The sequence below is a fragment of the Meleagris gallopavo genome, chromosome 6, assembly GCF_000146605.3.
Source record: "Meleagris gallopavo isolate NT-WF06-2002-E0010 breed Aviagen turkey brand Nicholas breeding stock chromosome 6, Turkey_5.1, whole genome shotgun sequence".
Taxonomy (NCBI): domain Eukaryota; kingdom Metazoa; phylum Chordata; class Aves; order Galliformes; family Phasianidae; genus Meleagris; species Meleagris gallopavo.
This window is the reverse complement of record NC_015016.2, coordinates 33,979,706-34,006,782: the sequence shown is the minus strand read 5'-3', so window position 1 is coordinate 34,006,782 and position 27,077 is coordinate 33,979,706. Positions and strand designations below refer to the sequence as shown.

The 27,077-nt window shown below is 40.7% G+C and overlaps 1 protein-coding gene across 2 annotated transcripts in view; it reads left to right on the top strand.

Moving 5' to 3' along the window:
* The window catches only part of COLQ (collagen like tail subunit of asymmetric acetylcholinesterase), a 37,611-nt gene extending 16,840 nt beyond the window's left edge, over nucleotides 1-20,771 (top strand). The window contains exons 5-17 of one of the 2 annotated variants that reach the window (XM_010712832.3): nucleotides 205-231; nucleotides 1,823-1,894; nucleotides 4,217-4,279; nucleotides 5,289-5,315; nucleotides 5,958-6,002; nucleotides 6,735-6,770; nucleotides 7,418-7,498; nucleotides 11,144-11,240; nucleotides 12,918-13,057; nucleotides 15,730-15,849; nucleotides 16,430-16,550; nucleotides 17,771-17,873; nucleotides 20,101-20,771. In XM_010712832.3, the coding sequence (XP_010711134.1) occupies nucleotides 205-231; nucleotides 1,823-1,894; nucleotides 4,217-4,279; nucleotides 5,289-5,315; nucleotides 5,958-6,002; nucleotides 6,735-6,770; nucleotides 7,418-7,498; nucleotides 11,144-11,240; nucleotides 12,918-13,057; nucleotides 15,730-15,849; nucleotides 16,430-16,550; nucleotides 17,771-17,873; nucleotides 20,101-20,170 (1,002 nt within the window). In that variant the 3' untranslated portion in view covers nucleotides 20,171-20,771. The remainder of the gene's footprint in view (nucleotides 1-204; nucleotides 232-1,822; nucleotides 1,895-4,216; nucleotides 4,280-5,288; nucleotides 5,316-5,957; nucleotides 6,003-6,734; nucleotides 6,771-7,417; nucleotides 7,499-11,143; nucleotides 11,241-12,917; nucleotides 13,058-15,729; nucleotides 15,850-16,429; nucleotides 16,551-17,770; nucleotides 17,874-20,100) is intronic. The other variant, XM_031553936.1, reaches the window with a different exon arrangement.
* Nucleotides 20,772-27,077: the final 6,306 nt, after the last annotated feature.

Genomic DNA, 27,077 nt, shown 5'->3' with positions numbered 1-27,077 from the left:
TTCTTGATAAGGAAGTGGCCATAGATTAAGGGCTGAGAGTGCAGGAAAAGTCCAAGGGCTTCATTAAAGTAATTCTTCTCATTTTACTTCTGGAAAAAGAGTTCTGAATGCAAAGGTATATTCCCAATGCTCTTTATAAATGCATTGACTTAAAGAGCCTCTGTGGTCTATGTGGTATATCTAACACATTCCTTTCTCTGGCAGGGGGAGATTGGCAGGCCAGGAAGAAAGGTATGGACGAAGGTGCTGCCTCAGACACCAGCCCAACACTTGACATACACAGGCAAACACTGAATATATATTGGCTATTATTGAAGTTCACCCTGCCTCTGTTGCTCCAACAGCCAAGAGGTGGCAGGGAGCTCTGGGTGCAGGGCTGGAGAGCTGCCACAGCTGGTGTAATTAAGTTAATTCCATTAATAAGAGCATCTACCTCCAGCTGGACAATTAAAAGAGTAGAAAATTACCTGAACTACTTCTCTGAAAAAGGGAAGGAGTATATAGGGCCTACCATAAAAGATAAAAATAAACAAAACCAACAAAGCCAAATCAAACTTTTTACTGCTTGAAAGCAGAGCCGGGATGGACCCAACAGCCCCTATGGAGGAATGGCCATTAATGATTACACTTCCAGAGCTTTGGCACCAATGCAACATGCTGACTACAATCCTGTGCTTGTTGACATGTGAGCCGTGATACATTGTCAAAAATATGTGCCCCTACGTGTGATGAAACAGAATATGTTATCTCAGTTACTAAAAGTGCTTCCATTTAATGTAATTAATTTTAAAAGAAGACAGAAATGCAGGATGAAATCAGAGATATGCAGGGGGTAGTCACTAACCAGGAAAAGAGATACTGTTCTAATAATAAGCAAAGGCAGCTACTGATCAGTGGTTCTAATAAATATGAGACATAAACAAAGAGATTTTTACATTTATCTACATTTCAAACATCCCTCAGTAAGCAAAAGTATTATCTATATAAAAATCATCAAAATTAATGTCTCAGAGAGAGTCACTCATCAAGTTACAAATGAGTGCAAACCTCAAACCCTGGTGTACTTCCACTTCTGACAAATACTGGTAGGTCCCAAAGGAGAAGTTACCAATACAGTATAAAAACAGCATAATTCCTGCTAAAAGTTGCCTGGCTCAAGGGAGGTCACTGTTAGCTTCAAAGCTGTGACCAGATTTCCAGGATTGTATTTTTAAATAATATAGACAGTGGAATCTGCAGCATTTTAGGAGCTAGCCAAAGAGTGAATTACAGGAGTAGTTAAAAGAGATAAATAACTTCTTGTATGTAATTATTGCGAATCATGTAGTAGGTGATAAAGAGCAATTGTATGTGAGTATGAGTGCTCAGAATGAAAATATTGGAAGAATAAGAAGAGGAATATCTTAGTTAAAGGTTTGGTTCTGTTCTTACTATAAAATGCATTTGTGTGGAGGTCTTTGTGATGCAGATCTTTTTGTTCTATATTGTATGATTTAAATAAGAGTAAGGTCACAGTTAATGATATTGGCTTTTTTTTTTTTTTCCCCCAGTGGTTATTTTGATTAAATGTAGATTTCTCTGTAGCTGATCTACTTATTTGAGTCGGTATAAATTGATACTTCTGTGAGTCCACATTTCCTCCAGTGGTAATGCAAACAGTATTATGAATATAAAGCAGTATTTTTTAATAGTAAAGGTAAAGAAGCATTTGCAGATATTTTCCTGAAAATACTATATCCTTCCATATCTCCTTTCTGCAGTGGAGACCTGTGTGTAGGAATGATGTTACAGGAATTGTTGTAATCAGTGTTTTCCGTTCAAGGGTAGACCAGGTCCCCCGGGTGTCCCTGGGATGCCAGGACCAATAGGATGGCCTGGACCTGTGGGACTGAAGGTAAGACTAAAATTAATACCGGATAATCTACTAAACATCATGATCTGAACACAAGGGCAGCTCAGGAAGCCTCTACACCACTGTCTGCTGCAGACTGGGGAGGTGAAGCAGTGTGAGGACACTCAGTGCTTGCCTGATTTCTTACACTGCTCTGCAAAGACCTTACACTGCACTATCAGCCTAACCCCATGTAGCACTTCTTAAAACATGTCACAGGTAAATTGAAAATCAAGTCTAATGAGGACTCACTGGTAACCACTGTTGTTTCACAACCACATGAATCAACGTTTCAAAACTGGCCATTGTCTCTTATGACTGTTCTTGATGATCTCTTTGCTTGAATATACTTTGACAATATAAAGGGAAAATATCAGGCTACTTTCAGGGGAAAAGGATTACAAACCATGTGGATTAATAGTGTGTTCTTTGACCTCACTCCCATACAAGCAGACATACAAGCAGTGAGTTTTCTTAGCTAATAGCAGTAGAAATGGCAGGACATACTTTACTACTGCAGAGTGATTACTCCATTTGTTATAAACCAAGCTGCAGAACAGTCCTTCTCTGAGTTTTACCTAACACAGATATACAGATCTACAGTGGAGCCACTAAACACAAAGTTTCTACTGGGACACTTGAAATAGATAACCTGTTTTTATCTATCCAGCACGTATCAGGCAAAATGATGGCATATTATGCTTATTTTGAAACTGCATTTTCAAGGGAATCTTTGACTATTCATTCATTCCATCATAGCTGCTACCCCATCTCAGAGGACATGATGCCATACATTTTGCTGCTGCAAGAATAATAGTAAACTACTTCTGAATTTAAGCCATACCTGGGAAGCAGACCCTCAAGCTCCTTATCGTTGTGTTAGATGAGGATCATCATATTCTACACAGCATGTGGGAATGTAGGCAAGCAGCTGTGTGTTTTCCAGTCAGTGTACTAAAAAGGATCCGAAATTCACTTTGAACTGAGACAGGGAATGGTATCTTCCCAAAAGCACTGTGCTGAGATTTCCTGCAGTGGGAGCAGTGCGAGCAGAAGGAAGATACTACTACCTAGTTTCCACACAGTCCTGAGAGTGGAGCAGTTCAAAACTCATTCATTTTGCCCTTTTTTTTTTTTTTTTCTTTTTTCAATATAAGCTCTAGTTCTCTAGTTATATTTCTGAAGACTGTCTAAATTTGTTTTTAATACCTCTTTGCTATACCTCTTTTTTCATTGCACTTCCAAAAGCATTTCTCACATTCAGTAGTAATATTTATTCCTATAGTTTGACTATTGTGTATTTTTTGATGTTTAATGTCCATTCTCTTGCTTTTGTTGTCTCCTCTGATACATCTCTATTTTGTTCTCTGGATATGTTCCTAACTTCATTTCTTCTGTTCCTTATAAATTTCTACTTCCTGCCTGAAGGCTCCAGTTGAATAGAGGGCCAAAGATGTCTGTGCTCACTTGTTTTGGTTGTATCTCTCTTTCCTTTTTCCTCTTCTGATCTCTGATCTTCCCAGAATCTGACAGCCATCTTCATTATAGTCATTCATTGCACTTTATTCTTGCTGTAAATACTCTGCAAACTGTTTCGGTTTGTTTTAAACCACGTTCTCATCTCTGCCTTCTATTTCTTTGGTTGGATCAACTTCCTCTTTGTCAGACACACTCTTGTCCAATCTATATTTCTTCTACTTTGTTTCTTCAGGTCTTTTCTGAACTGCTGAGGCAGCAACTAACATGAAAATCCTCTCTTGTGCTGGGAAAGAGAGTTAACTGTGTTCTGCTGGTAGGGCTGCTGCGTGTCTGCGGAGTCTGCCCTTAAGTATAATTAGCTGGCAGCAGCCAGAGAGGATATTGTAAAGCCTTTACATGATTTATTATATCTAAACCACTGTAAAGCCTATTGTATCTCAGAATGATGATAAAAGTAATCATGCCTCCTCAAGCCATAAAGGCTTGCAACAAAATACCTTTCTTTTCTGCAACTCAGTAGAAGCGATGTTTGGAAGAAACAATGCAACTTCGTGTAGAAAAAAATGTACTTCTGCTGCTAATTTGCTTTCATGTCACTTAATGGCATCTACCAAACTGAAGCACAAATTACACACCCAAGAAAATGTAAATAGGAGAACAAGAGAATACGTGAGGTCACAGATAGAACACAGTTGCAATAAGGAACTCTGACTACAATGTTACAGGAAGGTCAGACTTGTCTCATGTTTTTGTCACAAAACCCAGAACACTGAACTATCAATCAGAACTCAGCTATAACCTCAGCAGAGAGCCACAATCAGTAACTCTCTTTATTGACCTCCTTAGGGTGAAAAGGGAGATTTGGGTGTGATGGGATTGCCAGGTACCAGAGGACCAATGGGCTCCAAGGTTTGTTAAGCAAATGCTGCATTTTCAGACATTGGTTTCTAACGCTCTGCTGACAGCTGCTTCCCTCATAAATTTGCTGGAAAGCATTTATCAAGACATAGCTTTTCTAATACAGCTAGAGATGCAAGTTCTCCTTCAAGCAAGGCTATGTTTTTTGGTTGGGCTTCACTGCATTTTTTGGCTTTTCATAAAAATGCTCTGGTGCAAGTTATTGCATAATGCAAAAATTTATTTTAAAAGCAAAGCAAATATATAACTATCCCACTGGAATACTGCAGTTCTTCAGTATACCTCCACCTTTAACTCATACCTGCAATGGTTTTCACCCACCTCAGAAGACTGGAGAACGTTTGTATCTTCTACTAAAGCTATGTGTATGTGTTGACAGTTGGATAGTAAGCTCAATTTGGTCCGGAGGGTCTGTTATCTGCACATCATTTTCTGTAACGTGGCTTCTGCTTTAACAAAATTTATGCCACAACGCTTTAAGGAACTTGATAAAAATTATGTACGTAGATTATTCAGATGAAGCAATGGAAAGAACGACTGGACACAGCTAATTTGCTGTATTTTTCTTAAAGGGAAACTCAGCTTTATAGTAATCTTCACTCAGATGAGGGCTTAAATGTAAGTTAGGGACGTTTTACAGGGAGAAAGAAAAGAATGAGATTATTTCTATAATTAATTTAGATTATTAATTGTAGTTTCATTCACTTTCAGGTACATTTGATTTCCCTTGTTTTAGTTTTAAAAGCAATATTGAATCGGCTGGCTTTAACTGGCTTTTTCACCATAGCTTTTGGGCTGATTTGTCTTGCCTTTAATTCTTATTTCATAATTATTTTCAGTGCACTTCTATAAGCTGTAAATATTATTTTGCTGTTACAAGTAGATGCAATTAATTACTTGTGTTCATTTCTTTTCTTCACTTTAAATCTGCAAGGTATGAATTTGCTTCTTTGGTAATCTTGAAAGTGAGAAGCATTAAAATATCTGTCATTCCCTTTAGGGTTTTCCAGGAACTAGAGGAGAAAAGGTCAGTGTAACAATAGAATAATGTGTAATTTGCAATTGGGAACAGTTGTATAAAAACAGTAACTAAAAATAAAGTCGAATTTCAATGGAGTGAAGGCTGAAGGTCTCATTAAGAAATGCAGGGACGCATTGAGAAAGGTGTACAATCTTGTGACTTGGGGTGAGATGCTGAAGAAATGAGTCTTACACCCCGTTTTCTTGTGGACAAGTTACTACAGCAAACCCCACTACAGTTTCCCCATCTCTAGGATGGGTATAATGATCCTTAATTGTTAATTGGGTTTATTTAGGCTACATATTCTTTGACATAGAGACTTATTTTTGTCATTCAGTGGGATCTGAATTTCAGTGAAGATAATTTGGGAAACAATTAAGTCTCAAGTACTACATCAAAGAAAGCCCATATTTAAAGTAATTATCTGAGGAGAATAAGTGCCTTTTTCTACCAGTCTGACTCTTAATTCTATTGTAATGTCAATGAAGGTAATAAGGAAACATTTTAAGGTATCTACTGAGCACCTCACCTGAAGATACTACGGTATTGTGTGCCATGACAAATAATGCCTCACATAGAATAAATGTTTTTCATTTCCTCATGAAATGGTAGTAATTATGCTGTTGCTACCCTGTTATCTCTCACCAGGGTTCCAGAGGGGATAGGGGAGACAAAGGAGTCAAAGGAGACCAGGTACTTTTCCAGATGGCTGTGAGTTTTAGCTGAAAGAGCACATTAACACTGAGGTATTTCTGATAGCAAAAAAGAGGGGTGACATGAAGGCATGTTCCTGGGATGGTAAGAAGGCAGTGGTCCCACATTATGTGGTCCTCTGTGTCCATGTATCCCACTGTCCCAAGGTAAGTGGCACTCCTGATTTGCATAGAACAGAACAGTGATGGCTTGACAAAATGTTTTTAGCTGGTGAGATGATATTACTGTAAGGAAAAAAAAAGAGAAAAGAGAAAAAGAAGGAAAAGAAAAAAAAGAGAAAAAGAAAAATGAAAAGAGAGAAAAAAAAAGGAAGTGGTATTTGTGGGCTGGGAGGTCTTTAACAAAGAAAGGAAAAGCAAATTCCTTTTGATGTAAATAGAGAATTGCCATTCCTAAAGACAAACAGTGGGTATTGTCCAAGTGGCTGCAGACAGAAGCACAAGTGGTATGGTTTTGGCCAAGAAGAAGCAGGCTGTGGAGGATCAAACAAAGGAGCAGTGTTATTATACAAGGATCTTGATAGCAAAATCTTGTAAATCCAGAACAATTCTAATAATTCTACTGTCACTGCTACTGATGAATCACATTGTAGGTTTTTGTTTTTGTTTTTTAACAGATACCACTACATGGCACTTTTAATTTTTAAATTGGTGCTGCTTTGTCAAAGATCACTCCAATTATTTCGATGATTTTTCTCTTTTCACTTTGCAGGGAGAAATAGGCTCCCCAGGAATGCTGGGACAGAAAGTAAGTGGGCACAATATATTGGGGAATTGCAATAAGTGCTGGCATACAGTAATTAAATGGCTTTAGAGACATTCTGGAAGGCATAAGGCATTGAAAGTCTTGTTTGACTCAATGATGAGCACTTAGATGTGATCAAATTCTTTTTTTTTTTTTTCCTTAGGAGAAAACCCAAGATTTATCTGTTTTTCTCTTTTTTTTCCTTTTCTTCCCAGAACATAAGTTTAGACACAATCTTCTTTCTATTTAACGTAGTCAGGCATATATATTCATAAGCAGCCTAATTGTTTGTATGGGTTTTATTTTTCACTTATTTTTCCAATCCTGCAATTCCAAATGTGCGTCTTAACAGCAAACATGATATTGCCAGGACTTGGAGAGTTTTGCTAGTCTTCACCTCCCTTCTAGAATATTTCTGGTCTCCCATTCAGCTTCCTCGTTAAAGAGGGATCTTTCAAGGAAATTTTGATAAATGAAAATAGATGTCTTTGGCCTTACTCTTGTTTTAAAATATGTTGTGAATTTCCAAGAAAAATACAATGTCAACATAATCTGCAAGAATTGCATGAACAAAAACATCAGCCACCTGCTGTGCCATGGAAGGCAAGTATGCTCTACTTACGTTCTTCTTTCCCTCCTCACCCACCAAGGGAGAGATGGGCCCAAAGGGACAATCTGGAGCACCAGGACACAGAGGACCTATAGGAAGACCTGGAAAACGAGGCAAACAAGTAGGCCCATGCTATTTCCCCCTCAGTTCCCTGCATTTCCCAGTGTTTGTATGATGGTGGGATATGACTGTGGTTTGTTTTGTGCTGTGCCTTGCTCTTGGTCCCACCGGTAGGACCGTAGCACCTGGCATGCATGTCCAAGTCTTGTCTTCTGTGCTCAAATCCCTTGCTGTGCAGCATAGCTCAAGTAGCTTTTTCCCTGGTTTGATAACTAGCTCATTGAATATAATCAGAGCATACCTTCAATCCTAAAAATCACAGAGCTACACTCTGAATCCCATCTGATAACTGGAGAGTGGGACAAAGTGGATTTGTTCTGTCCACTGCATCCCATTTAGTTCTATGAGGCTTTGGCCAGGCTTGGTGCTGGTGACACAGACCATCTTGCAGAGCTGCAAGGCTTTGAAGATGTCCAAAAGAGTGCAAGGAATCAAAGCACTACAGCACCCCTTTTTCGCTCAGTTAATACTAGAACAATATTTAATTTATTAATTGATTAATATTTAATCCTAGACTAGGATATTTATGTGATACTTCTCACTGTAGTACAGCATGCCAGGGGGTCTGTTCAGGAAGACGCGCACTGACATTAAGGGGCAGTAATATTGTGTGAAAGTGGCTTATAGAAGAAATGATTGTACATGTTCCTTATTCGGGGATCAAAATAATTGTGTTGGCTGAACTGATTTTTTAAAACTTTCAGATTAACTGTAAGGATTGGGAATTGTGTGTTGGCTTCTCCAACACTGCAGTTTCCAAGAGGGTAATAGTGTTAGTGGTAGTTACCTATTCAAGTCACTGGATAAACCTCTTCAATTTCATTTTTCCTTGTATATTTATTAGAGGCAATGATATTGTGGAGGAAAGGGGAGAGTAGACGCAAAGTCCAACTTGATGCCAAGGAGAGCAGTTCCTTTAGTACCCTGAGCTGCCATCTGCGGAGTCTATTTTCTTTCCTCTGACAGAGCAGGGAACAGACTCCTGCTGTATTGATGCTGTTTTTAACATGTATCTGCTCAGATATAGGAGCTCGTAGATGCTGTGGTTAATGGGCTCAGCTGAAAGCATTTTATTTGCAGTGTGGTTACGCCCAGCATTGCAGGCAGAGGCACAAGCTTGCTTTGCTGTTGGTTTAATGTTGTCAGCTAATATCTGAAGAGAAAGAAAACTCAATGTGGGGAAAAATAAAAATTGGATGTTGGATGCTAAGTCATCACATAAAGAAGATATGTGCAGTGTAAATCTGTGCAATGTAAACTGTGCTCATCTCTTCCTCACAAAAGGGATGTGCACAGAATATTGTTCAGTAGCATAAGGCAAAGAAAAGACAGAGTGCCTACAGATCAACAGGAAAACAGTGCAGTGTCTCTTTTTTCCAAGAGGACTTTATACTTGATCTTAGACATTTTGTCACATTACACAATGTCTGGATCAAAAAGCCACATAGGATTTCATGGTTCAGGGCAGCAATCAGTGTGACTGAAAGAAATGTAGTCTTGCCCTGAAGTAGGGATTCATGGAGGCTTGATTACAGAACCCCTATCTGTCACCTTGAAAGCAATTTCAGCATTGATCTTCTGCACAAAAACAGGGCTTCTCCTTCTGTAATTAATGAACTATTTATTTCCTTTCTCTTCTTAAAAAAAATACAATAAAACCACAAAAAACTTTAAAGAAGAAAACGCAAAACTGCAGGTGGCATTTTAAGTCTGTGTAGATCTGACTGCTTCCTTTAAGTGCTGTAGTTATCTGGCTGTTTGTTCAGCTGATGTTTTCCATCAACATGGAGCCATTTCCTGTCTCTTGATCCAGCTGACATCTCCAGATAAAAGCAGCTAAATTAGGAAGGTGTCATTTCCACTTCCATTTTGAGACACGTCTTGATGATCCCATTCACTTCTTTAATTCTACTGTGCCTCTGGAGCAAGTTCTTCCTAAATGGTAGCCAGGAGTTGGGAGCCACAAGTCATCACAGCCTCACTGTCCCCTAACAATTCATAACACTCAAAGCTCTGTGACTTGAGAGTTGACTCCTGAGGAGCAAGTTAGGATTTCCTTTGTGAAGGAGGAATGACTTAAACTTTTAGTCAAGATTACTTGGAAAAAAGGGAGAGGACCATAAATATCAGCTTTTCTGAATGGTATGGGCACAAGTTCTTCAATCTACCTATACTAAGCAAGAGAGCATTAAGCAGGCATTCTTCCAAAACAGGAGTCACAGAGTTCAGCTAAATTTCAGGCAGCATATGTCAGAATAGCACTGGATTTCCTCTGCTAGATTCTTACAGTGTGGGGAACAAGATTTCCCAATGTTTTCTTTGAGGTTTTCAAAGTCTTGGTCTGCCAGTTTTGTTGTTGCATGATGTAAGAAGCAATTAGTGATCAACATTGCTGACATTCACATAAATCCTGGTATATTTTAATGGCATAGAGTTTTTCTAATAGAATTAAACAAAGCAAATATTCAATTAGTTTTTTATGGGCCATAAAAAAAAAAACAAACCTTCCTCTGTTGAAATGGTGCAAGTGACATTCAGATGTATTCATGGGATGCGGGATATTCTATAACAACAAATTATCTTAGCATATATTACTATGTATGCTTCATTACTTTGAAATTAGCTATACAATTGCCCATCATCTGTCCTTGAATGAACATTAACCCAAAATCATTCTGTATTGACGGAATTAATCTCATTGCCATTGAAAGAAGTATAACACAGCACATTTTTGTTTTACTAAATGATACGCTGTTACGTAAGAATAAAATCAGTTATCTCAGCTTTAAGCTATGTAACACACTTCTGAAATATAAAGCTGAGAAATGCAAGCCTCAGAGAGAATATGAGCAGGAAGATAAATATAGTTATTTTTAATAAGTGTCACCATATTAAATTCAGGAGCAAAAATAGGAAGGTGTTGGAATAGTTCTAGGGTAAAACATTCAAATGCCTCATGGTATGGCTACACAAACAAGCTCCCCTGAGGCAAATTAGGGCTGATTTTACAGAATATTATATTATTGTGTGATAACTCTATAAATTTGTCTTCTATAGATAATTTTACAGCATTTTGACCGAGTGATAAGCTCCAGAGCAACATCATTTGTCAGCGTACAGCTGGGAAGTCACTGTGTGCTAGCTTATACTTTGCAAAACCAATCCCTTGCTTGCCTTGCAGTGATTTGTTAACAAAGGTATATTCAGAGCGACAGCCAAGGGGATACATGAACTGAGGTTCTAAAGTACTTCTGAAAATACTGTGGGTCTCCAAGTAATTAGTGTTCTTCTGAAGATCTATACCCTAAGACTGGGAAATGTCACTTAGAAGCCCTTGTGGACTCCTTTTTAATTTTTTCTTTCTGAAGGTTCAATGAATCAATTTCTTAGTCTACCCTGAAAACTCAGCCTATGCCCCTGAAGTCAGAGCCACTTACCAAGGATTTCAGCTCCACCAGCCCTTTGTCTCTGAGCTGCACTGGCTCCTAGGGAATGGCAGGGATAAAAAGGCATCCTTGAAGGAAAGTCCCTGACTGACTGAAATAAGATCAGGAAAGATCTTATTGAAAGGAAAGCCAGTGCAGGCTGGGGGAACTTATGTGATATTAATTGCTTAGGAAATAAATGAATGTCTCCTCTTTCTTAGGGGCAAAAGGGAGACATTGGACCTGTGGGCATCATGGGCCCACCTGGAAGGCCTGGTCCTTCTGGCCAGCCAGGCCCCCCTGGACCTTCAGGATTAGGTAAGTGGGGATCAGGCCATCTTATGCAGTGTCCATCTTACCCAGGCCCCCCTGACTCAATGTATATGCATATGTAGCCTCTTTACAAAAAATGATCCACCAACAATAAGAACAGTTTCCTCTGCAAGGCACATCATGCCTTTGCTATCCATTATAAGGGCTTTAAACCTGACTCTAATGCCTACATTGTGGCTTTTGATGCCTCAAATAAAACCAAAACCATGGCCTATATGGTTCCTGTGGAATTTTGGCAGGTGGGGATGATGAAAACCTATCCAGCAGCCTTGAAGGGACTAGTTGATCTCTATCATCAAAGGTCTGCTCCTTCTCTAGATGTCCTGGCTTACAGTGAAAAATTGAGATTTCTAATCAGCAAGGATATATTTACCCTGTACAGCTCTGTACAAGTAAAGTAGATGAGACTCAAGAGAAGGACTGAGGTAGGAGTTAGAGGAAAAAACGATGATAAAAATATCTCTTTTTAATAAGCGCTGTAGATGTAAGCTTCTTCATTTCTATGTATTGTGGAAATCATAAGAAAAGCTCATAGTTGATTATTGTACAACTTCAAAACTGTGTTCACAGAAACTCTGGGCAGCTTGCTTTCTCTTGTGAGACCAAGAATAGACATGAAGGATTGTACAAAAACTGTAATGTTCAGTGAAAATGGAAGGGTTTTCCCAACGTGCATATATGCTCAAGTATTGGTAAAGAAAAGCAAGCTCAGCTGGAAACAGCTGTTGTCACAAATGGACAAAAGCAGTTTATACCTCAGCAGTTTGATGTCCTCTTTCCGTTTTCTTTTCCCTTTTCCTTCTCTTGCTCACATCAGCGGACAGAAATTCTCTTCCAAATGATACTAATGGAAATGGTACATCTTCGAAGCTGGGGCTGCTTCAACATCTACACATCTCTTATCTCTCAGTACAAAATACCTTTAACCTGAGTAATTCAGCTGGAAGTTTTCAGAGGACAGAATTTTCACCATGCTGATGGGAAGGTGGCCAGGATCTTGAGATTGTTTTTAAAAGGATTTACTGTATCCACAGAAAGTTTATGTATCAGGCTTGTTGGTCTTTTCCCTCTAGAATATAAATTCTTGTCCTAAATGATCTTCCTGTAATAATATCACTGCTTGCAATATGAACATGATGGCTCATATTTAATTCTGCAGAGCACTACGTCCTTCCCAGAGTTTGAAAGTCAAAAAACAGTTGGTTTTTATGTATTTATTTGTAGCACTACTTTGTTTATTGTTGGGTTTTCCTGCAAAAAACCTTTGAAACAACACTACTGAAGTGTCCACAATGTGTTGTGGACATCTACAGAGACTGACTTAATGTCAATCTTACCAAACTCACCACAAAGCTGTTCTGACCAGGCTGAGTTTTGTCTGGAAATCTTAAGCAAATGGCCATTCTCTTTCTTCAAAATAGCGGTTAAAGTGTGATCTGAAAGATGATTGTGGCACAAATTCTGTCCTTTCTTCTGAAGTTGTGGAATTGGTGATTCTGGAAACCACTTCCTTCCATTCTCAGTCTTATTTGTGGGAGATGTAGATAACTCAAAACTTATATGAACACATACATCCACCTGACCATACTTTTCCCACTAAGGCTGTGTTTGGGTTTTGTTTGTTAATTTCATAACAGTGCAACATAGTTTTTTGCTTCCTAGGGCAATTTGCAATAGGACCAAAAGGGGAAAGAGGACTTCCAGGACCTCCAGGAAGATGCCACTGCAGACCCCCACAGCATGTGAATAATCCACCATATGAGGAATCTGTGTTTGGACACAGGTATCCAAAAGTCCCTGCGGTAAGCAGAATTCTGGGAGAGGATGTGAATGGTTCTTAACATGCTATTATAAGAATCATTGTATTAACTACTAGTTGGATGTAACAGGAAGATGGTTGTATCTGGGCAATGCATTACGTCCAGTACCCGAAACCTCTGAGATCAATCTGTGCTCAAGAATTTGGTCTCTCAAACAGCCTGAAGGTTGTGTGATGGAGGTGCTGAAATGCTGCAGTTTCAAACCATCAGTAATGCAGCACATTTTTAGAAACCTTTCTCTTAGCATAAGGATGCTCTTTTCTTACTGCACACACAATCCGTTCTTTTTATTTCAGTCAATTGCAGTATATTTCAGATTGGCTGGTGAAGGAAGCATCTACTTCTTGCTTACTTATCATATTTTCTTCAACACAGAGAGTGATTTTGATTTCAGGGTTGAATATTGGGGTTGAACATTTCACATATACAACAGAACTTTCCCCCAAAATACAAACCCTCCACCTTGAAACAAAAAGAGAGTCAGACTTCTGAGTGCTGGCTATGGACATGCACTTACAGAGATAATTTCAGTTGCTAGCCTTCTTGAAGGAATAATACAAGCGAATTGGAGAAGGTAATATAAAGGATAAGTCACTGTTAAAAAGTGACCTAGCAGTTTTTCATCTCTGATATCTTTAGGCTTTGCAAATAGCATTTCTGGACTTTTCCTTCAACTGGGCCTTGATTTTTCTATTTTGTGCACTGTGGCACTTAATTAGCAACGAAATGCCACCTTTCTGCTGGTGCTATGCACAGGCATAGCCCTGCCACTAAAGCAAGTGGCTATCACCCGTTGTTTTGTCTCTGAAGGTACAGTGATTAGCTCTCTTAACTTTCCCATCCCTCACGTTTTCAGAGCTTTCTGTGTGAAAGGGACATGGTCACCATACACTGTTCCTTTAACCAGGTCGTTGAATTCAATCTTCTGCGTGAGTGTGCTGCAAGTCTTGTCAGCTGCTTGCTCATCCCTATTGCACTGCAAAAAATGGCAGTAGAAGAAAGTGCATGAAATCAAGTTGCATATTGCATCATGCAATATTGCAAAAAAAATGTGATATAGTTCATGGGGAGCTCCTAGGCTAAAGAATAAGGCTCAAATGTTATGTGTCGTTCTTAGCACCCTCCTTCTTCACCAGGCACTGTTTAAGAGTAGAGCTTAAAAGATTGCAATGAGAGCATAGCTACCTTGAATATAAGTAACCCACATTAGATAAGCCCTCACATGTGATATGTGCCATTTCTCTTGATGTATGGCAAAGAGAAAAGCCATGTCTCTGGCAGTGCCTGCCCCAGTTGTTTCAGCCCCTTGAGCAGCAGGGAGCTTAACACTGCATTTATTTACTTTGATCAGATCCTCATGCAGCAGCTCAGAAACCCTCCTTGTGCCACTTGAAGACTGCAGTCAGGGTTGCTGTTGTGGGAAGATGCAGAGAAGGTCCTCCATCCTTCTGCACATCCCCAGCACAGCCACCCACTTGCCCATCAGTGCTACACTGCTTGGGGCGAGGGTAGGAAACAAAGCACTGCTTTTCTGTCACTGGCTGTGATTCAATCAGGTTTTTAAATTCTTTGCATTTTCAAAGGGCAATATCTAGAAGAGATTTTCAGAGGGCACAATCCATTACTGATTTCCAGAGAAACTACAGCTCTGAGGCTGGGACTTCAGCTCCTGGACACAGCTACAGAATTGGTTCTTTGCTGGCTCTTTATTTCTTTGCTCTCTTTCATTCTAGCTGAAGGCACTTTTATTCAATTGGCCTTTGTCGGGGCCTATGGGAATATTCTGCTATGCAAAAACTTCTGGGTAATTTGTTTTAAAAAGAGCCAATTCTGATTATGCTGGTGGGAATCAGGCTTTGACCCAAATCTACTTGCTCTGAATCATTCAATTTGCTTTTTCTTAATTAAAAAATGGTTTGAATCTTACTAAAATAAATTTGATTAAGCTTCCAAGGGAAGAAGTTATTTTCTAATGCCCCTTACAGCAGATTTTGGTAAATGAGACATTAAAGCAATTTGGGAAAAGAGCAGCTTGTCCTAATTCTCTCAATTTGTTACTAATATTTTTCTGTTTAACAGAAGACTTGAGGTTACACTGAAGTACGTGCATGTAAAGAAACACAAATTTCAATGCTCATTAAGTCTAAACAAAGTACAAAGTAGAAAAAGATAAGTGAAAGTTGCACTAAGCAGTGCTTTATTTTATTCATAGCCATAAACATGCCTAAGAATTACACACAAACCTAGAAAGAGTACTTATGCATACATGGATTTTGCAATTGTGCCAGCATCTAACTATTGGAACATCTGAAATTGTTCTCAGCAGTGACTGTTTGCATTGTCTGATAAGTGTTTGCATGGTCGTTGTCTGAGGGTGCGTAAGAGTAGGGAGTCACTGGAGCCTTAGCTGGGTACTCAGGAAAGACCATGAGCTTTTGAAGACTCGTGTCTCTTACCAATTACAAAGCAGCATCTTATGTATGTACATTCTCACCCAGGGCTGGCATGCCATTCTGTTTCAGAAAGCAAACTCTTTTTCTGTGCAATTCTTCATATATTTGCAGATGCATAATTCTGTCTGCAAAACTGGATTCCGTGACAATTCAAAACACTTCTCAAGAGGGTAACCAATCACCTCTTTTTCTGTGCCCCAGATTTTTGTGGTGAATAATCAAGAAGAATTGGATCGGTTGCACACTGAAAATGCCTTAGCTTTTAGAAGAGACCAGAGATCTTTGTATTTCAAGGATACCTTTGGATGGCTCCCAGTCCAGGTGAAAATATGACTGTGGTTTCAGAAAACTTGTGAGTGTATGTTTCATTTTTAAATACAGCAGGTTTATTATCATACAGAATCACTCAAGTGAATGAAGAAAAATCTTATTTTTCAGCATTATCGACACTGCATCTAATTCTGTGAGTTTTGTTTACAGGAGTCTTCGTTACTTACCAGTGCTATAGGTTTTGCTGACCTCTGTCTGATCCAGCTGCTGAACCAGCCAGCTGGGACTGAGTTTGGGTAATTACAATAGTAACAAACAGTTTTGATTTAACACAAAGTAAGGCAAAACTCAGCAAGGATAAGAGTTGTGGGAAGACACAAACCCTGCAAATCAAAGTCATGTATTTTCTTACTGCTTCAAGGAGCTAAGTACCATTGAAATCAGTGACAGGATCCTTATTTTTTTCCACTGGACTTTGAATCAGATTCTGTACAAAGAATTCTGTTTCCCATTGCATAGTGGGATATGGAAACATATGTGGTACCCACCTTCCACAGTCCATCACCTCTATTTGTTGAGCCCTGCTGCTGGTATTCCTACATGGTAATTTCAGTGTGCTTTTTTTGTCCAGCTCACCCCTTTCTACCCTGTGGATTACCGTGTTGAGGTTGGCAGTATGTGTGGAGATGGGATCGTTCAGGATGGGGAAGAGTGTGACGACGGCAACACGGTTGTGACGGATGACTGCATAAGTAAGTCGGAAGCAGCCTCTTTCTACATGGAGGGTGCAGTAGTTGTTTCTACATAACATGCACAGTGGCCACAACACCAAAATCAAGATCTTTCTGCACATGGATGCCACACACAGGCAGAAGTCAGAGGTGACACCAAATGTTTCCCATGTATCCTTAATGAGAACCATGTCTCTGACTACAGAGATATTTGGCACCAGAGCAAATCCTTGCATTCCAGGGACTGGATCCAGCCATTGTTTTACACACAGACCTCCTATGGGTCAGGTGTCTTTTTGACCACAGGATGTGGTACCTTTGCAGCATACGCAAAACTCCTTTGAATAAGCATGTGCACTGGCTCCTTCCATCACTTTCAGCCCACTCCCATCACTTAGCTTTACACAACATTTGATTCCTGTCTGGCTGATCTTCATGCTTCCCTGGCTCTGGACAGCGAAGGCAAGGAGTGCAGAATGTAAGCCTGGCACACAAAGAGCTTCACAGCCTTCACATCCACCCTTGCTTTCACTGTTTGGCTCCTTCCCCAGAATGCAGATGTATAAATGCCCCTCCAAGCTTGCCTGCCTACAGAGCAATCCAGTGAGACTGAGTTTTCCAGGCTCCAAGCATGAGAAAATGATTTAATTAGAATTTGCAGTCTGCCATGGGGAACAAACATGCAGGACAAATAGTGCTCATTAGTTCTAGTGCCTGTGAAATTGCACATTGTGCATCTGGAAGCCCATCATGTTGCTGTGTGCTATGCACTGGGCAGAGTCCGTAGCGGCCTGGCAGTACACAAACTTCTGACACTGATGTGACCTGGAGAGTTTTAATTGAATTATAAAGTCATAGGCTTATCAAGATTGGAAAAGGCCTTCAAGATCTCCAAGTCCAATCATCAACTTGACCTACTGAGTCCCATTGGTATACCATGTTACTTAATGTCACAAATTACTTGAATATCAGCACATCATCATCATTCTGATCTCGTAGGTATATCAAAAGAGGTTAACAAAATGGTAAGTGGACTTAATTGTAAAATCGGTTCATTGTTTTTAGAAGCATTTTCCATTTATTAAAATACAGCCCACAAATTACGGCAGCCTATGTACAAGTCAGGCCCACCCCAAAATGTCTTAGTTTATGCTTTACCCTAAATCTAGCACCACTTGCCTCTCCAAAATCCTTTACATATGGAGTGTGATAAAGGTATTTCCTTCTATGTTTTTCACTAGGATGCCGCCGTGCTTACTGTGGAGATGGCTACAGACATGAAGGGGTGGAAGACTGTGATGGAAAGGATTTTGGATATCTGACATGTAAAACATATCTCCCTGGGTATGTGCAAACTGTCTTCTCTATTGTTATTTTCTTCTTCACCTTCAGCATTAAAGAGAAGAGGATTATCCACATAAACCTTGTTCCTCTGGGACCACAGCAGGTAGTGAGAGAGAAAGACCCTATCACCTTATTTTTGTGTGTTGTTAAGTATGAATTTCATTTCTCAGTTACAAGTACATGCTTACGAAGTGAACAGATTTATGTTTACCCATTGTTTGCATAGATTTATTTATTTGTTATCTTTATTATTGCATTAATACTCACCCTTAACATACTAAGAACAGGATACACCATGATGAAGATATGATCATGTTGGTGGAAAGAAAACCAACCAACCAAACCACAGCCTCCAAACAACCTCCTGTACTTTTAATGAGTCCATGAGTCCTCTACAGGTATTATTGTTTCTGAATCAATTATTCATCTATCAGCCTTTCTAAAGACCAGGAAATTCACTCAGGAGAGGGGGCATACATCTCCTCAGCAACACCCTTCATTTCAAACATCTGTACACTGTTTACTTGCCTCCTCTGCCTTTGTTCAAGCAGCCTCCTCTGGTGAGCATTTTGCCTCAAGCAGCAGCACCTCTATTTAACTGTCAGGTATTGTTACCCGATAACAGGAAACATTTAATTTGCAAATGAAATTATGTGCAGAGCCCTCATCATTCATGGAAGAATAATGTGCTAATTGACAGGAATAAGAAACCACAGGACATCTTTGTAAATCAAGTGCTGTGCTAATCCTTCCACTGCAATTGTTGGAGCATGCCTAGAGTAAAAGATTACTAGAATTGAGACTAGTAAGCCTGACAGCCCAAAACATTTTAAAGAGCTCCCATCTGCAGACAGTGTGGAGGTGCTTGCCTGTGAAAGCTATTCCATCTTAAGAATAGGAAATTTGCTGCCGAAACGAGACCCACAAAACCTTGAGAAAGTTTCATAAATTTCATTTTCCACATATAATCAAGTAGTGAAAAACCATTCAGATCCTTTATCTTTGTGTTTGCAGTCTGGAGGTTATTTGCTCAATCAAAGAAAGAGCTGTGACTCATCAGTAAAATGAGGTGAATACATGAGCTTGGCTCTGCAACAGGAGCTTCACCCTCTTCAACATCTCTTCTGCAACTGGTTTTCCCATTATCTGTACTTTTTCCAGTCCCCAAGTCCCTCCTCACGTATATCTTCTCTTCAAATTTTTGTTCTGTTTGAGAAAGTAGTTTATCTAAGGACACATTTCAAAGGACTGGTGCGTTTACTACAGTATGTGGGTTATCTGATGGATGAGGTATTCACTTGCACTCGTGGTAGCAATATGTATGGGAACTGCTGAGTCACGGCCTGAACCACTGATTGATCACCGGAGGCAAGCACTGCGTCAGCCATGGTAGGACAGATGAAGGCGATTTGGCTGTGTGAGCCTGGCTACACCTCTCCTAGACCCCATATAAGGGCTGACTGTCACAGGGAAGGATCTCTTTCTGGAGATCCCTCCTCTGTGGAGTCTTTCCTGTGAACCTAGATCTTTGGATACAGGTGAGCATAGCTTCCCTGTTTGTTTCTTTTCCTATTTTCACCATAATAATCTTTCCAGCTGTAACATCAGCTGTAACACAATAAAAACTCAGCAAAATGTTTTTGTATGTCATTAACATCACTGGTCGGATGTTCAGTAGGTAAAATCATGGCAGCTCAGTGTAAGCAAGCAGAAAGACAAAATCAAAAATGTTTTCTCTCATTTTGTAAAGGCCCTTTGCAAAGGTCTCCTTTTAGTTTAAAGGTAAGCATCTGTTGCTATTGTTATTTCAAGTGCATGAAAAATAAGTGAAAGGATAGGCACATTTGTGCCTGCTGGAGCCATTGGAAGTAACTGGAAAAACACTTAACTTGGGTTATCAGATATTTAGTTATGCTCTTCCCGTAAGTGAGCCCCAAAGGCTTCCTACACCTACACACATGAGTGTTTGTTTTAATTCTAATAATTGGTTTTGTCAAGTTTGTTTGCTTGTTTTAATTCTAATAATTGGTAATTAAGACTTTATTCATAGTGACAAGGGGGAGCACAGCAGAGTACCTCAGGAAATTGCCTTCATCTTTTCATTGCCATATGTCACTACACTTGGTATTTTCTGATGTTCTTGAGTTCTTACAGAGAGGTGCACACAGAGAACACGTGATGTGAGCTACAGCACGTTTTGAAACTAAGATATTCTCTTTTATTTTAGGTCTTACGGAAAACTGCGATGTACTTCTTACTGCTACATTGACTCTACACAGTGCCGATACTTCACATGAGGGGAGCAGAGAAGGGCAGCATCCCACACATCATGGGGTGCGAGGTGCTATGCTATTGTCTATCCGCGAAGGTCTGGGATTAAAAAAAAAAAAAGAAAAAGAGAAAAAGCCATCTCTGTGTGAAAACAAACAGACTTCATGCTTCTGATGGCCATTTTGAGATGTTTGTTCTTTTTTTTTTTCTTAATTAAGCCAGATTCTGAAAAAATAGGACCACTGTATCCTGTCTTAATAGATAAACAGTGTTTGCCAGTAAGACTTGTGGGCTGTGTGTGGGGACTTTGTCACAAATGCTACAGGAAACCAAATGCCACTAACCAGGAATACTGTGTAACAAGACAACATTACCTCGGCTTAGCACTGTTCAGCCTAAATTAAGTTCTTCAGGGTTTTTGTTTTTCAGCCTTTTCAGCATAAACACAAAGCATGTATTGGACATGGTGTTTATTGAGACTTTCTCTTTTATTACGATGTGAACTTCCTTCATGTTGTATCCAGGGGGGTGTGATGATGGCTTCAGCGGCATTGTGGTTAGCAGCACACCTTTGTGGCTCAGAGGAGCCGGCAAATGCTTTAAAGATCAGCAGATGAGGCAAAAAAACAAATGCTCCGGCAAATGCTTTAAAGATCAGCAGATGAGGCAAAAAAACAAAAAAACAAAAAAACAGGAAAATGGTTGGCTATCACATCAAGCCACTGGCTGCGAAGGCCAAAGGGGACAACCAAATGGTGATGCAGCCAAGGTGCTCTCGCTCCAAGGAGGACGTCAGGCTGGGAGCAAAGATGCAGGATGAGCTGATTTCATTTTTCACCTTTGCCAAGCCAGCTGCATTCTGTGTGAGCCCAACAGGACTGTGGAAGTGCTGGATCAGCAAGGCTGTCTACCTGGAACCTCAGTGCAACCAGGTCTGCGTTCTGGTCTTGGTGCTGGAAGGCCTTGTTCTTCTCTCATGATCTACTCAGACTCCATTCTTCTATGATGGCTGTACCCATCCTGTGTACTGGTTCCTCTGGCTTGCTCTCCTCTCCTACCGTTGTGTTTGGAGCACCCTGTAATGTGCCTCCTCACTTTTGTATCCCCGTGACACCAATCCTGGCCTAGTGTGCTTGTGGGTGCTCATTTATGCAGTATGATGTACATATATCTCTGTTTTTCAGGACGTTTGGTCAACTCTGCTAGCTCTGCTAGGAGTCAGAGTAATTATCTATTTACTTATTAGCACGCATTTAGGAACAGATTTCATATGGGAAGCATATTAAATACTGTATATGCAAAAGAGCTCATAACAGAAGAAAATGGTACAAAGATGTGTGGAATGCAGGACTAAGAGCTCAAACCAAGGTGTGATTTTTCATGCAGACCACTCCTTGCTGCTTTGCTGTAAATGCTGTACTTGGATGTTTGAAGTGTGTGAGTTGCTTGTCGCAATAGGAGCACCACAGCAGCTGCACTTACTCAGTTACTTCTTAAAGGTAGAATAAAGGGTGGATAATGCATTAAAGCAACCAAGAATACACACAACTTCTACCACTTGTATAGGAGACTTTAGCTCTGCTTGTCCAAAGTGATACTGGAAACCGTCGATTAAAAGCAAAATAAAATTAATGTATTTTACTGCTATTGCACACCTGAGCTGCTTGTGCTGTGAAGCTCAACCACCACCATCTGTAGCCTGTTTCAATAGTTCAAAGCCTTTCTTCTCATTGCCTTATTGTTATTATTTTTTATTTAAACAGAGGTCTTAATAAAAGGTCAAAGAACCAAAGGGGTGAGGAACTTGCCATAAGGTCTAGAAATCTGAGCACTAGGATAGCTGTTTTGTAACATCCCACACTGGTGCAAAGGAATGGGTTTCAGCTAGTGGGATCTAGCACTTTTCTCCAAGGAGTCCATCTCTACTTGCAGCCCCCAGAAGGCTAGAGTCTTTGAGGAAAATTTGGAAGCCTCAGTGGCCTTTTACTTTCAGCTTTAAGTCCTGTTGTATTTAAAAGCTCCTACCTCCAAAGGACATTATAAAGCCAAAGTGCACCGAGGGCAGGAAAAGAAAAACAAGTCATGATCTCCCACGTCAAATTGTAGTGTGCTGCGCATAGAGAAGAAGTACAGCATCAGCCTGGTCAGAAAACAAAGTGTGGATTTCAAAAGGACTGTATTAATACAGCACAAAAAGGTCAGTATCTTAACAAAAAGAAATGCAAGTTGTAAGGGAAAAAAAAAAGTCATGGAACAAGTTTCTTACTACCATTATCATCTTGTGTAAAGCATCATAAAAAACATCTGAGGAGGTATTAAGTATTCATGTTATAGAAGACTGCAAATAAACCTTCCTCCTTAATTCAGACATACCTACTATTAATTGAGGATTCATCAACTGGATGGTGCCTGGAATGCTATATTCATCTTCCCTCCTTCCCTGAGTTTCTTAATGCATTGTGCCAACTGTGGCTTAAAAGTTGATTGAGGTACTTCAGTTCCTCGGCCTTTTGTAGCAGCAAATGCCTGCTAATCATTAGTGCGCAGCTGTAGATGAACTCAGAATTAGTATGAGCTTACATCATGCACTGTATTTAATGTACACTAAAAAGCCACCTTGCACTTATTATGTGATTAAATATGTGTAGTTATCTACTGCATATATTAACAGCTCATGTCAATAAATCATGCTACCTTAATTCTAGCATTTTCTTGATTTCGCTTATATCTGTCTTTCACAACACAGCTTGCACGTGCCTAGCTGTGTGCAAGCTGGGGCTGTGTGTGCTGAGAACTGATGTCATTTTGAGCAGGGGGAGCGCAAAGCAAAGTCCCAGCACGTGCTCCTTCATGGGTAATGTCCAGTGCATGTGGGGGGCATGAGCCTGGAGATGGGGAGCCAGGCCAAAGTACACTACAGGAGCACAGTCCTGGAAATCACATTAGTAGCTGCTTCCCTCTCCCCTGCAACCGTCTTGGAGCTTAAAAAGCATCGAGTCACAGCTCCATCCTTTCAGCACTCTTAATCAGCACTGGCAGTGTCCTGTGTGGCTGATAGAGGGTCCTTGTCAGATTGTGGGTTTCAGTGGTGCTGCTGCTGCTGGCACACACAGGCTATGAGAGACACTGAAAACAGAGTTACCCGTCGCTCTCTGGGGCTTGCTCCGTGCCGAGACTTTCTGAGCAGGACAGCTTCTGGCGTGAAACACTGTGGGATTACAGCATCTAAATAAAGCCATGGAGCTGTACCTGCTGCTGCCCAGGGATGAGCAGGCTTTGCTTTGGACTGCCTGTCACTGAGCTGCTGCTGGGCTGACCTAAAGACATCCAGTATTTAATCCTCTGCTCTGTGTGCAGAGGGGGCTTGGCTGGGGGTTGCCCAAGACAAAGAGCAGTGGGCAGCAACACCTGGAGCAGCAGCTGCAGGCCCGGTTTTATGGCTGGCTGGTTGTCATAATTCGGCTTCCTGGCAGCCTGATGAAGCCTCTTGAGGCACAGCAGGAAACAGGTGCCATGTGGCGAGTGCCATGGTGAAGGAACTTCGGATATATGTTGAAGGGCTGCCCCTGCATTTATTGGAGTCAGGGCTACAAGCAGGCAGCCACAGGCAGCAACCCCAAGAGGCAGAGGGGCTCCAGCTGAGGAGAAAGGAGCTGAAACCCCCTGCTAAGTGCAAGGCTGCCTTGGTTTAGGTATGGGCTGAGGGTTGGTAGAGCAAAGCCCAGAGCTCCTCACGGAAAAGGCTAGCCAGTCCCAGATGTCACAAGGCTGCTAGCAGTGTGTCAGCAGTAGGCTTTCAGCAGTGCCAGACAGTGTGGTGACATTGAGTTCTCCTCCCTGCCTGGTACGTCCATGCTCAAGTTTCACAGCAGAGCAACCTGTGCTGCTGAGCATAGGCACACGAGGGCTGAAAACACTGTGATTTCTATCATACAAAGAGCCCATGTGTAACATCAGCACTTTGGAGTGGAAGGCATTCCCACCGCCTACAACTCAGCTGGACATGGGCACCGAGGCTGAAGGACAATGTGCCCGACAGCTCTCATTTATGGAGACGATCAGCTCTGTGTGACATTTATGTAGGGATGTGAACCATGGCACTTCACCAGATTGTCCCTTGGTTTCAACAAACTGAATTCCAAGGCAAAAGCCTCTTAGTACAGGACACACTCACCAGCTGGCCAGGGAATATACAAAAAATGACTTGATTTCCTAATGCTAAAGGCTCAAGAAAATATAAGTTTATATTTAATTACTTTTTCAGAGGAGGGCCTACATTTCAGAAGGAGCAGTAGCTTGGATGTGCCAGCTTCAAGTAGAAGATCAGTGTAAGAAAACAACACACCAGATGGAGAAGCTTTTTGGCTGGCTGAGAAGAGGCTGTCCCAGATTCTTCACAACAGCCCAGGCTTGTGTGATCTTTCACTGTGGGGCCGTTTGGAGATTCCTGCCCAAGGTGACCAACAAAGTATGAAGTGGGCAAATCCAGCGGTGTCTATTTACACATCAACAGCATTATGTCTATTTAAGGGGAGAGAACATGAATCTTTAAAAGATTAGGCATTAAATTGAGGAAAATCAGTAGTGAAATGGCAGGAGTCAATAGGTAATTGAGAAGTTCAGCTGTCCCCTAGGAAGAGGACAAGGCCCCTTACCACCCTGCCGCATGAATGTTTTGTTGCCCACACAAAGCCTTCTGTTCTGTGGCTCTGGGCAACACACTCATCACCCAGTGTGGGATGCAGCATGTTGGCCAGCACTGAATCCCTGAGCTGAGGTTCAAGTTTCAGGTAGTGCTGAAGGCACAGGGCTCCCTCGTGCCTGGTACCAGCTGCCAAGCAAGAAAGCAAGTGGAAAAGTGTGACCTATAGGAAACTATGAGAGGCACGCCTGTCTCTGGAGGCTACAGATGAGCTGACGATACCAACACTGGAAACAGATGCTAAATTAATTGGAAATTATTTTGGCAGAAAGCCATTACTGGAGCAGGAGCCTTGGTACAGAGACAAATCGATGCAAAATGTGTTTTTGAGTCTCAGACCTATTTGGGTTTGAGAAAACAGTGAGTGGGTGTCTTTCTGACATAGCTGCAGGAACGTGCACGATTCATTTTTCAGAAAGCAGTAAAATCCATGCTCACATGCTGTGCGACAACAACAGGGTCTGCTTGGGACTCAGCAGGCCATGACTCTTTGACTTCATGTCTTCTTGGCTAATGGCTCTGGAAGGATGCAAGGATCTCCAATTTCAGCTCCTCCTGCTGCAGGCAAAGCACTGGCCTCAATGGTCACTCCTTGCTCTAGTGGTGGTTAAATAGCAAAGATCTTTGGAAGAATTTTACCAAACCTTGTAACCAGAAACGGCAAATATGGGCTAGTAGAAGGTGAAGGTTAGGGGGGTGCAAAATGCAATGAAACTTGGAAAAGCCTTTTTCCCTAATGTGCAAAGTCGGGGTCAAGCCTGCACTGCCATAGAACATTTTGGGTAGGAAGGGATATTAAAGCCTGCTCAGTTCCAAGGTTCCTCAGCCATGGGCAGGGCTGCCACTCACCAGCTTAGGCTGCCCAGGGCCCCATCCAACCTGGCCTTGAGTGCCTTCAGGGATGGTACATCCACATCTTCCCTTGCAACTGTTCCACCATGGACAGAAAAGGCAAGCTGGAAGCTTTCTAAGGCTGATGGATTTTTTTTTCCCCCTTGACAACACACAAGAAACTCAAATCTGTTTTAGACCAAAAAGAAAAGGAATAAATGTTTGTTAATTAAATGTTAAAAAGTGTAAAAAACATAAAAAATGTTTGTAAATTCCTGTAGGGAATTTAACAGGCCTCCTGTCAAAATATATTTAATATATTAATAATATTATATTTATATTTATATTATATATAAATATATAATATTATATATTTGTATTATATTTAATATATTAATAATATTATAAACATATATATATTTATATGTATAAGAAAAAATACACAGTAACTTTGTTGACTAAACTTCCAGACAGACACACATTGGCTTTGTTTCACTAATGTCTGGAATAAAACTTTTCTTCTTGAGGCTCTGATTCAGAGAACAGCTTTGTGCAAACACATTGAACTTGTATTGAAAACCTGTGCTTTGTCGTGATTGATTGTATCACAGCATTACAGACCCTTATGCTGCAATTCAGCAGCTCCGCCTTGCCTGTGGGCCAACACGATTGCATGTCAGTCCCACATGTCCACACTGCAGTGGAGTTTCCAAAAGAAAACAAATTGGTTAAAGTTTCACACTGGTAGCACTGGTGAAAATTTCAGTGCTGTGAGCTTGCATTGCCTTTCTTTCTTCAAATTCAGAGTTTTCTAGTGTTTTTCTCTATGGTAGGAGACTATTCCACTATCTTCTGGTCACTGCTGAGTCTTTAATATGTCCTCTTTAAGCTTCCTATTTAAGCAGCAGCACCTGTGTGTTCCTACAAGTCCAATATGTTCAGAACACCACCACTTCTTATTTGGAGCCACAGATCTGGATTCCTGTAGAGACAGGAATTTAACAGGCCTCCTGTCAAAGCCCATGACCTTTACTCATGAACATGACAAATTCTGTCAAAGCTTTAGCTGGAGCTCTTTCTGCAGCTCATATGGGACCCTGTAGTGGTAACAGGTAGTTTGCTTATTTTTAACCAAAAGAAGCCGTGGAGAAATGCTTGCCTGGGAGCTTTTTGTGCATGTGATTTCCATTCATTCACACATGCACTGCTGCTGGAGAGACAGGGCTACGGAAAGACAATCAGATGTGACAATATGCAATAGTTCTGCTCTTGTGTCCTCTCTGTTCATACAGAGAGAGAAAAGGGAATGAAAAAACAAGTTACATCTACAATACATAAAAGGCATTTGTCTTCATCTCATCTCAAGACGACCCCAGAAACTTGAAAACCTTGAGATACCC